This window comes from Eptatretus burgeri, chromosome 15 (genome assembly GCF_056783735.1).
Source record: "Eptatretus burgeri isolate ZD-2024b chromosome 15, Ebu_testis_v1, whole genome shotgun sequence".
In the NCBI taxonomy this organism is placed as follows: domain Eukaryota; kingdom Metazoa; phylum Chordata; class Myxini; order Myxiniformes; family Myxinidae; genus Eptatretus; species Eptatretus burgeri.
The window spans coordinates 11700379-11712854 of record NC_140975.1 but is presented as its reverse complement, the minus strand read 5'-3'; the positions used below and the strand labels follow the sequence as shown (position 1 = coordinate 11712854).

Genomic DNA, 12476 nt, shown 5'->3' with positions numbered 1-12476 from the left:
GCATAACATTATCTTTGCTAACTTCCCTACCCCCACCCCTTTCTCTCTCTCTTTGTACAATATTCCCTCCACCCCCCCCCCCAATAGAATGCAGCACCATCTTCCCACACCTCTTTCTCTCTGTCTCTGGACGTATCCTCCGGACGGTGGTATTCTCCATACGTGTCTGGACGGTGGTTATGTCGAGGCAGTGTTTGTCTTCAGACGTGTCTGGGCGGTGTATCTCCGAACATGTCTGAGCGGTGTTTGGCTCTGGACAGTAGTTCTCGTATGACCGTTAGAAAATTGATTTCAGACATTATTTTGTTTCCATCTCCACTGTTATTCCAATTAGAATTAAACAAGTTAAAAATACTTGTTTAACCTGGTTAGGTAGCTTAAAGGTATTGTAACGGCCACTGGTCGTTCCGGTTTCCCGGTTCGAATCAGGAGGCTGTGTGAATGACCACAACAGTCGACCGCTTTGAGATCTTCCTCTCAGATATCCATCCGATGACTACGTTACTGTGCTGATTCGAAGTCTTAAAGTAGCCCAGTACTGCGGCGATTGGTGTCACGTCACTGGATCTAATCTCAGGCCGAGCAACCTGAGTCACCTGACGTGATCTTCTTAGCAGTGTAGACACGGTGACTAATGTTCCCTCAACAGGTCTTATTAAACCACCAAATGAAGCATAGCCACCACATACATAATTCACCTGAGACCAAGTCAGGTTTATTTATAAATAAATGAATGGTCACAGGTAGGGAACAGAAGGAAGCAATGCAGTAAATGGCAATAAACAATGAGTTCAGTCATAAAAACCCCTTACCCTTATCGAACCATCCGTGCCCACGAACCAACCAAACAAATGGGATTCCTTACGTAGCTGATGCCTAAACTGGGCCCACAGACATTCCACGAGAGAGACAAAGTTGGGGACAGACAAGACAGAAAGAGATGGTCAGGCAAACCCGGTGAGTCGTGAAGAACATTTACAGTTCATGGGTCCCATGCAGGCAAACGTCCCATCGTGGGGGTGTTCGGGGGAGGGGGAGGGTGAAGGGCTTTGATTCCGGCTGGGTTGGGCCCTGTGAACTTGTGACAAACGCAGCCTCCGGTGTTGCATCCCCAAGATTGTAAACCCCAATCTTTCTTGTTCCCACCTTTTATAAAGTCTGTCACACACGTCACTGATGAAGCTTTTTCCTCTCCCCTCTCACTCACCATTGACCCATATCTCAGCTGATGGGTGGAGTGAACCCCTTCCGTGACCTTTCACCCGATCTTCCGAGGCATCATGGCCTTAAAGTGATGACGAGGATGGTTTTGCCACCTAAACTTGTGCTCTCTGCCTTGCGAGCACTGAAAAGAAGGTAGATAAATGACAGATAACAAAGGTAAAACGAGAATGGCACTCGGTAGAGTGCATACCTCCGCCAGGCTAAACAGTTTACATATTGTATCCCACTGATAGGCCGGATCTTATCCAAAATATAATTGGCTTGTTCTTGTCACAAACCCACTCATCCACCAAGTTTTGTCATAATCCATCCACAACTTTTTGAAATATCATGCTTCATGTTGTTCTTGGCCCTATCTCTCAATTGTGAAGAATCACTTAAGAAATTAAAAAAAACTCGGATCCAGCTTCGGATCCGGATCTTCACTAAAATGGAATCAATTTGTCCTTGTCACACACCCAACATGTCCACCAAGTGTCATCCCAAACCGTTCATAACTTTTTGAGATATCGTGCTATATGTTGTTTTGGTCCCATCTTTCAATGATGAAGAATCACTTCAAAAAAGTTATCCCATCCGGTTCCGGATCTTCACCAAAATGTCATCAATTAGTCCTTATCACCCAACCTGTCCACCAAGTTTCGTCCGAATTCGTCCATAACTTTTGGAGATATCCTGCTCACAGACAAACAAACGGACAGACAAACAGGAGCTGTTCTTTTGTGTTGCTACACCTTCCCCAGCCACTGCAAAACACAGGCTCTGGTACTGGAGTTGAGAGCCTTCAAATCATCTGGTCCACAAGCCTCTGGTAAGAGAGGGCAATTCAGAAGATGCTCCATTGTTTGAGGAGCCTCTCCACAGTCGCAATCAACAGGGCCATTTTGATTATATCCCCACTTCTGCGTTAGGAGTCTGCACATTCCGACTCCAGTACTGCAGCGGTTGAGATACAGCCAGGTTTGCCATGCCTCCCTGGCTCCTTTTGGCAGGGACTCCTCAGGGTCAGGTGACAGCTTGTGAAAACATAACAAACAGGGGTGAAAACATGACCTTTGTCCACTTTTGATGGCAGAAGTAAACATCAAGAATGAGGTCAAATTGGTCGACAATTTTAGATGTACACATGGGATGGCTTGGATATCTCTATTGGTTCACGAGTGCCAGCCAGAGTGACCACTATATTCGTTATGTCTGTGTGTTGGGTAGTCGATGTAGTCGAAATTTTTATTTTTTTTTTGAGATTTGTTCTACCCTTATTATCAGTATTTAAAATGGCGATTTCAGTTAATACAATGGCGATTTCGATGAAACTGGGTTGGTAGGTTCATACCATGACCTAGTTGTGTGCAAATGAGAATCGTTGCTATGGACACCACCATTGCCTCGCAACGGGATTTTGAAATTTTTGAAAAATCTTAAAAAAAAAAATTTTTCGAAAATCAAAAATCGGGCCCGAGTAACTGTGGATAGTACATTCAGCCATATTGTCAAAAAATTCCAGCCGGATCCTATGAAAACTCTCGGAGAAGATAGACTTTGAATGAACCCTGGTTGAAAACAATAAAAAAACGAAGTTCGTTATATCTCAGAGACTATGAGTCAGATATACATGAAACTGGTATGGTAGGTTCATGGTATGTCCTAGTTATGTGTGAGAAAGAACCGTTTCTATGGACCCCTCCGTTGCCTAGCAACGGCTGAAAAACCTCTAAATGTGGGGGTATTTTAACGAAAAAACAATCTGCAGCATTAACCCTTGAAGCTAGAATCATGAATTTTCTTGTGCTTAATCCTCAGGTCATTCCCCATTGAACGGGCCCATCGCGTCAGGTTATATTGGGTAGTTGACTACCCATGTCCGCCTACCGGCTTGTCTGTGTGTCTGTCTGTCTGTGTGTCTGTCTGTCCAGAGCATAACTCCGTGGACTTTGATCCGATCTTGATGAAACTTGGTTATATGTTCGATATCAATGTCGAGTTGTGTTTTCCTGGATGAGGGCATGCTACGCCCATTGTGGGCAGAGCCACACCCAAAAGATAGCCATTTTTAGGGGGTAGTCGGATTAAAAATCTATCTTCTAAGGAATTGACTGAATGGAATGAGTTCTTCAGTATTTGAATAGCAAAATGAATTATCTAAAACTTGTCGTTGTCCGATTTTTCATTTTCGTTTTTTGACATAATTTTTGACATAAATTTTTTTTTTTTTTTTTTTTTTGACATTTCGACATAATTTTTGACATTTCGCGAATTTTGACATAAAAATCATACGACCGCCCAAACTTTGAGAGCTAGGATGACAATATTTTTTATGCATAATCTTGAGGTCATTCCCCACCTAAAGTCTTGAAACCATTTTGCTCTATCTCGAACACCTTGCCCGTGACGCCTCCTTCAAGTTTGTTTGTACGCTGATTTCATCAAAGTATGGATAATCCGAGGAGTGCAAAATGCCATATAGCCTATATGACGTTATATTGTTCCTGGAATGTTCCAGAGGAAGTTTTGCACCAAAGGTCATAATCCTTGTCCTTTGACCTTTAAATGCCACAAAGGTCAAATTTTCAAAGTTGTGGGAATCGAACCGGGTTTTCGACCTTCTTCGACGAACTAACTCCAATAAGCTATATCTCGTATCCTGTTTCCTTATTTTAATGTCCACAACATTGTTTTGTGACCTTAAAAGGTTATGCAAAGGTCAAATTTTGAAAGTTGTTGAACGAAACCGGGTTTTGGACATTTTGTAGCTATTAACCTGTCACCCGTACCACATCATGTTAATCATTTTTACAACTTGGTCAAAAATTATCACATTGTCTCATCCTTGACTTCTGAAACAATCTATATCGTCAAATACCGCTCGTGAACCATCGTCGTCTTCAGACTTGTCTATTACAGAAGCGACACATTCCTCATATCTAAAACATTTCGTTACATCATGCTTACGCTAATACATTTATTAAGGAAATAACTGTACTCTACGAAGCATCTTTAACCCCGAGAAGTAATTTCCACAACAGCATGCACATACACTTCTCAGCTGTCAAGGCTATATTTGAATCTCGACCTAACTATAAACTGCCATCCTAGTGTTCCACACACAGATCGAGGCATCCTTGTGTGTGCCATCCATTAGAACGATGTTAAGTTGGTTGGCCCATCTGTTGACATTAGTTGGTCGACATTAAATATCCCATTGTGTTCTTCGCCACGAGTCGGCGAGTTATCGGTGGCACCCCAAAATAATCATAAATTCTTGCCCCAAATCGCCTGCAGTCGAACGGCAGGCCGAGTCAGCCAGTTTGTGGAAGACTTAGGTCAAAAACCTTCCCCGGCCCCACAATTCCTTGGGATTATTGAGAGCTGTTAAAGTAGTAGTAGTTGTGGTCGTAGTTTTAAGATACCTGTTTGAATATCAACCATTTATACAAGGTTGGAGGTTCTGAATAATGAACTCTTTGCGATGCGACAGAATATCTGATAAATGCCTCATGATTCATATTCTTCGAAATTTTTATAGGAAATATAAAGGTGTCAGACTCTACTTCCAAAATACAATACCGGTTTAGACCATATATGTAAAACCACCTTGATATCATCCTCAATTGCAAACCCATCCCCATCCCGAATACATCGTCACGGGTATGATTTTATAGACACGTCATGTTGTTAAGATGCAAATGCGATTACTGCCGAGTCCTGATCGTATCACAAAATTTTTACAATTTGCATACCTACAGAGAGACTGAGGCAAATCGTCAACCGGATTTATTTCCCTCATTCATTTATTTGTTTAATAATGAATTCCGTCCACCTTTGGTGCCTGGCCAGGTGAGCTTTTCCCGACGGTGGTTTCAGGACGTGTTGGACATTGAAAAGTTATGGAGTTATTGGCTTCATGGTGGTTACCTTTTGCCTGTGGGCTGGTGGCAGCACTGCCTGACCCCACATCCCAATATACACCTTATAGTGGTCCTTGGTGGCCAAAACGGACATCAAAGGCCAATGTGCGGTAGCTTCCAACCTTGAACAGATTCTGAACGACCAACACCCAAAATGTGGAGACTCTATTCTAAGGTGCTGTGAAAGAGTAACGTACAAATGCGCAAACGGACATACAAACAAACCAATAAACGCACAAACAATAGAGCTGTCATTCTATTCATAGCAATGATACTTGCGAAATCCATAAAACAAATTTGACTTTAAAAAATAATTGGCTGGTTGAATTCAGTGACCTGAAATATAAATCCTGTTCAAATTTCAAGTCAATCGGATGAAAATTGAGGATTTTAGAAATTCGACGAAGTTGTTGATCTGTGGCCTATGTTGACCTTTTGACCTCAAAAACAATAGGCTTCTTGCTTATGACGAACTCTACCATGTGGTGAAGTTTCGTGAAGATCGGTTTAAAATTGCGACCTGGAGGTGATTGACAGACAAACAGACAGACAGACAGACAGACAGACAGACAGAATAATGCACAAGACCAACCAATATAATTGAAAAAGCTTCGATTTTCGCAAGTAACAAATAATCACACAAAGAAACACACCAGAAACACACAAATGAAGGCACATACAAACAAACACACAAACACTTGAAAATATTTACAAGATGCATCTCTGTCACAGAGGAGGCTCGTGTATGTGACATATCAAGTTAATGGTTTGGGGGATCTCATTGGATCTCTTATAGAAGGCTCACAATTGTTGTTACTCACCTCATGTTGGTGGTTATAGAAGCAACGTTTGGTATTTAAGTATAAACTTGGATTGTCTCGACAGGAAATTTGGAACTTGGCCAGAGTGACCAGCCAAATAGCTCATTCTAAAAAAACATAATGGTCTGGCAGGATGGTGCGGTGGGAGTGCACTTACACTGAGCTGTCTACTCTGTGTTTGATTCACAACCCAACTATAAACTTTCATCCTGGTGCTTCACAAGCAGGATGTTGCATCAAGGAGTACCCTGTCCGCTCGGTGGATGTTATGGTGGTTGTCCCGTCTGCTAACATTAGTTGGTGGGTGGTAAAAATCCCGTCGTGTCTTTTGCGACGAGTAGGTGAGTTATTGCTGTGAACAAATTACAAATCCCTGCCTTGACGAGCACTGCAAAGGCAAACAACCCATTGTAATCCTTGGTATGAAACTGCTTTGCAGCACTGAAGAGAGATCTAAAGAATTCCTTCAGCTTGCTGACCGCCTGATTCAATGGCTGTACGGATCAGCTATCTATAGGAACCGTCCATCATCGAGGTTTCGACCCTTTCATCTCATAGCCTCTCCATACGGCGGGTCCACAACCTGAGTTGTGTCTGAAGGTCATCTATGACGCAGAAAAGGAGATAAAGTGAGATGAACAATGTGATGCAATGAACAAAATTTTGTAGGACATTGGGTTTGAACTTAAATTAATTTGAAACGTTATTTAACAAATTATACAGCAATGGGAAATAAACATTGTAAAAATAAAAATAAATCAATAAAAATGGTATTTTGGAATGTGCAAGTTCCAACCAGTCATGAATGTGTTACAAGAGTTTCAAATAATAAACTTTAAGGTAAATCTTTTAAAATAAGTATAGCCAAGTTAATGTAATAAATTCTGTAGTTTTTTTTTGCACTTAATTAATATCACTGGAAATATTGCAATATCATACAGTATATTTAATCATTTGTGGGGAGGAGGGGGTGGAGGTGTAAGGGAAAAGGAGAGTAATTTCCCTGAAACTTCATACTACTCAGCTCTACAGGTGGTTCTACAAACTCTGTCTGCCCTGGTTCATGAGAACCGGCATATTCAGGAGATAAGAATCGCAAAAGAAACGCCAACACCTGTGCGAAGGACATGCAATTCCAAGGGAAGCATTACAGATCGAATGATCCTGGAATTTTTTTTTCCCAACATCCTTAAAAACGTTTCCTCAATGACGAAACAATGCAAATCACAGCGGTATATATTTGTATTAGAACTCTGGTATAACATGCACTATATATACTGCATACAGCTTGCTATAATTATCAGTCACACTTATTACGTGCTAGCTGTGTCTCCGCGTCTCAACGAAGCCATGACATCGTGGGTAAGACTCAGAGAATTCTCTTCGGTTATTCACTTGCGATTTGTATATATCCATGAATGTTCATGTTTGTACAAACTTTCATCAAGGTCAACATGCTCTGTTTCTTCTGTATATATGTATGTATGTTTATATGTATATAAATAAATATATATATATATATATATTTATTTCTTGCTTCTTTACCGGCCCCAAGTCGCTCACGAACTTTATGGCCAGGCTTGTCGTTTAGCTGGAGGTGATTTGAGCAGAATTTGTACTTTGTTTGGCAGCACAGAGGGAAGTTTGTGTTCCTCTATTGTTGAGACTATCCCGCCATCAAAAAAAAACAAAAATATCATTAATACTTGGGTCATGGCAGAAGTTGTACATAAATCGCACATGCATCACAGAAAATATTCGACATCAATGTAGCTTAACCTGAATCAAACAAGGACATCATTATTCAACGAGCAGGTACCCACAGAATTTTCACGAATTGTATCATGTGACCAACAATATGCACAGAATCGTTAAATATCATGGGAATTTAATATTGTCGAACTATGTGCTCCCTAAATATTTTTGCTTGATGTCTATGTGATGGAGGGACGGACAGACAAGTGTATGATTATATAGATAGACAAACATAGGATATGTATGGGATTTGAACCTGGGTTCCCTCGATCACAAGAGAGAGGATCAAATGGAAACTCCAACAGGCAAACCCATGAATTACGAGGTCCTTCTTTGAGATTAATGAAAATCCATCAAATTCAAAACGTCCATCATTTCAAAGGTGAACTCTGCATCTTATACTTCTTCGTATTTCATGGATGCTTCCTTGTCCACACCTTGTTTTTGCTGTATATTCCGTTAACACGTTACTTTTTTCATTTGTATTTTTCAACCCCCCTGCACTCCACACCCACCTTGTAACTTGTTTTATATTGTGAGCAATTCTGTCACAACAATGCTTAATTGAATCAGTGGCAGAATATTGGATTGGACGGAAAAAGTCATTATTTTGTGACATCGTTGATTACAAGTTCCTGCGTGGTAAAAAAACACGTCAAAGTAAATGTAAAATAATGTGCTTATCTGTACAAATTTCTTAACTGAGTCGATGGGCCGATGATTTTGCCATCGCTGACAGGTCGGTGGTCTCTCCGTCTTCTTCCACCTCCTCTCTGGTCTTGCACCCTGTGCTCTCTCCGTGCTTTATCCCCCAAGGGTTTCTGCAGAACGCGTGTGGTCCACCATCAACCCCTTCTGGTGAATCTACCGAAATTCACGATCACTGTTCACCTCCACTCATTTGTTCCTCTTTGTGTTTTTTCCTGTCTGTAGAACCAACTTTCACACTCTCATTCTTCCCTAATATGAGATCACCCCTACCCTCCCCAAATTTTGCGTATGTATCCATCTTGTCCACCCCTTGCGTTCTCTCCGACCCCTCATCGTTATCCGCATCCCTTGTTTGTCCGTCTCCATTTATTTTCTCCCTCCACACTGCCATTGGCATTTTCCCATTGTCTTTCTCCTGTTCCTTTTGTTATTTTGCTTCCTGATCCGTTCTGTGTTCCTGCTCTCCCATGAGCCTCGACTTTGAATAAAAATTTGTTTTTGTTAATTCAACATGGTGCAGTTACAATGAGAGCTGAGGAAATATAGAACTATGGGTGATAAGTAAATCTTTGACCTGACATAGAAAGTAACCAACGAATTAACCTTCGCAAAGAACAACCGCCTTTATTTTTTCGACCAAAACACAATAAACTACCACCGTTCCCGCAGTGTACTCGTTCTTGTCCGTCATAGTCACACACCTGGAACACAACAATGTAGCCTGTTATTTGCAGGGGTTAACGACACAGAAAGAGCACCCTGTACTTCCCACAATTTGAAATGCTCAACAATGAGAAGCATTTTATAAATTCGGAATCATAACTAGTCTCAACCGACAATTAGTTCATATTGATTTTTAACGATAATGCCCTCATCAATTTTGTTTTTTTTTTGTTTTGTGCACAGATGTTTCTCACCACGCTTCCTTGTCCTTCCCCAGATTTTAATTGCTGTCACGGTTGTGACATCATCATTCACCATGGCTACATTCACAGACGAAGACGGCAAGACAGGCGGAGCGTGTCGTGAGCTTGTGGAGGAAGAGCGCCTCCTGCGAAAAGTTGTGCCAGCCAGGATTCTCAACATGCTGGAGTTGGCTCAAAGTGGTTCGACAGGGAATCGGCACTCCGACGCTTTGCCTGATGTGGGCGATGCTTGTTCCGAGTGGTCGTCACGCATTTTGGAGAGTACACGCATGAGCGACCGCTCCCTCTCACCCTGGCAGTTCCGGTAAATCTATGCTACGTCCTCTTTCCTCGGCCCTCTCCCCAAACCATACTGGAATGATGAATCAATAATTGACACTTAAGTCTTTGTAATAGGCCTCTTGTGATTCAATACAATTTTGCCAGAAATCGGTCAACTTCTCGACCATCCTGACAGCCATTCGAGAGCATTTAAATGTACCAATCAATGGATTATTCAGAACACCAGCGAACACCATCATATATATATATATATATATATATATATATATATATATATATATATATATATATATATATATATATATATATATATATATATATATATATACACAATCACGTCTCTCAACCATAATTGGAGGGAACAACCATTCATCTCTCACCTTATCAATTATCCCGTGGCTAGGATTTTTACATAATCAATGCCCTACTCTGCTCATGCAAATAAGGTTGCCTAAAGCAACCAAGAAAAACTATACAAGGGAGCCCCTTTGCGGGCAATGGGGAGGGTGGGGTAAAAGGCTTACCTTGTGTAGCATTTCTTTGTGGCTGAAGGCAGCCTTATTACAGCGCGTGCGCTATATACAATTGCACCGAGTTTGAAATGTCCCCGGTGTCTACCACGTCTCCGGTGTCCCATGTCCCCCCCCCCCAACCCCACATGCCTCAAGACAGCCAATGACGGCCATCCGGTAGATGCAGTGCATAACCTAGACGGAAATAGCGAGAATTGACGGAAATACCCGAGTATTTCAATGGAAATTTGTGAAACTAATGTGTTATATATGTGAAAACCATTTAATTTATTGCTTGATGGGAAAAAACCAAGAAATGCGCCCCTCTCATGTACGAATGAAAGACGTCATTTCCGCCCACCATCGCATTTCGCGCCGAAAGACGTCATTTCTGCCCACCATCGCATTTCGCGCCGAAAGACGTCATTTCCGCCCACCATCACGTTTCGCGCCGATCGCCGAATGCTGAAAGCCAAGTTATTCTTATGCTATCATTCTTTTGTGGCCTCTTGCCATGCTGTATCGAACGATTTCATTTGGACTAGCAGAGTAGGGGGTTAAGTGTGTGTGTGTGTGTGTGTGTGTGTGTGTGTGTGTGTGTGTGTGTGTGTGTGTGTGTGTGTGTGTGTGTGCGTGTGTTTGTGTATATCCTCTGCAAACTACAATTTGTACTGCATTTGCAAATACTTTGACAAAAATATCAATGTTATAAATTATTCACTTGTGCCTTAAAATATGATCAGTGAGTCCTGTGCTTCTAAATGTCCAAAAATTACAAAGATTTTGTAGATTTAACAAGTGATTGTTCGATTTATATGAGCTCACTGATGGGAAACATCATTTCAGCATCAACTATGATCCAGACCGTGTGCCTGCACGACTGCCGGAAGCCAAGTGTCTTTGCCTGGGCTGCCTCAACCCACAGGACGGCCACCATGAGTTGGGCCTCTCGTCAGTCGCCGTGAAGACAGCCGTTCGAGTGTTCCGCCGACAGGCCTGTGGTGCAGGCCTCGCTCGTTACACACCACATTGGGAGCACATCGCCATTGCCTGCACCTGCATCAACCCGCGTACAGTACAACACCATACATAGAAAACCATACATTCTGCTGTCACTTGGGGAAAAACGAGACACTTTGTGGAACTTTAAGTTTCCTCTGTTGGTTCAAACTGTTCTCCCTTTGAAAATATGTGTTTTAGGATAGTTGGGGGGTGGATGGACGGAGGAGGAGAAGCAATTTCTGTCAAGGCCAGGTTAAAAAAAATAATTCCTTCACACATATACGTACAAATAATTATTAATAACAATGTTATTATTCTTCAACCCTTCCTCCGATGAAGGATAAGTGCAAAGGCTGGCAGGATAACCAGGAGGTATGCAAACTTGCCTCCGATCTGTCTAGCCTGGGTGTGAATCCTGAACCAGCTATAAACTGCCATCGTGGTATTTTGCATGCGGGACGAGGCATCAATGTTGGCATCGTCCATCGGAAGGACGTTCAGACGGATGTCTCATCTGCCGGCATTAATTGGTGGACGCTAAAGATCTCATGGTGTCCTTCGCTCGAGTAGGTGAGCTATCCGCCGGCACCATAAACAAATTCCAAATTCCTTCCCTAACCTACATGGGGTACTGCATCAGTGGCATCGCTGCACCCTCAGCAAATGATGCTGCATATGAAAGATGATGTGCAATTTGATAATCTCTCAACTATGGAACTTGCTGCCTTTTACAATTTGCACAAGCTCGTCATTTGATGAGATTTTGTTTCAAATGAAAAGTGCAATGTAAGAAAGGAAGTCGAGTTGATGTGAGATTGCAGTGGGATTGTGGTTGGCTTCATGGGACGACCATTTCTACTCGTCCGGGAGGGCTCGAGACGCAGGTCCTGAAGATTCCCTTCCTGTTTCTGTACCTTCCAGTCGCCACGATACCCTTCAAGTCTGAAAGTTTCTGGTCCTTCAGGTGTAAGCAATTGTCCAAACAAAAATCCTCTTGTCAATGTAACAATTTATTCTTATTTTAAAATGTAGGCCTACTCGTTTTGTCACAAACTTGCCTAATAAACCAATGTGAAATCAATTATCACAAGGGATATTCTTATTTTAATTTACACCCTTCTTCCTTGTTGTTATTGTTTAAGGTTTCTATCTTGTCTGTCATTATGTAACAGTTGGGAATTTCATTGATGTTCATGGTGGATTGAATTTCCACGTAATTATGGTACACCAAGGTCTTTTGAATGCTGGCAAAAGGGCACATGACGTCACTGGCTATTGTCAAAAACCTGAACATGTCTTCGTAGTTTGTTTGTTTTAACATGAACAATCTTCTTCGTT

At 41.8% G+C, this 12476-nt stretch overlaps 1 protein-coding gene across 3 annotated transcripts in view; it reads left to right on the top strand.

Annotated features, from left to right (window-relative positions):
• LOC147011514 (interleukin-17C-like) overlaps window positions 1-12219 on the top strand; it is a 40275-nt gene extending 28056 nt beyond the window's left edge. The window contains exons 2-4 of one of the 3 annotated variants that reach the window (XM_085858179.1): window positions 6390-6579; window positions 9357-9646; window positions 10983-12219. In XM_085858179.1, coding sequence (XP_085714305.1) covers window positions 9396-9646; window positions 10983-11229 — 498 coding nt within the window. In that variant the 5' untranslated portion in view covers window positions 6390-6579; window positions 9357-9395 and the 3' untranslated portion in view covers window positions 11230-12219. Of the gene's footprint in view, window positions 1-6389; window positions 6580-7210; window positions 7313-9356; window positions 9647-10982 lie in introns of those variants that run through there. The other 2 variants (XM_085858177.1, XM_085858178.1) reach the window with 2 other exon arrangements.
• Window positions 12220-12476: the final 257 nt, after the last annotated feature.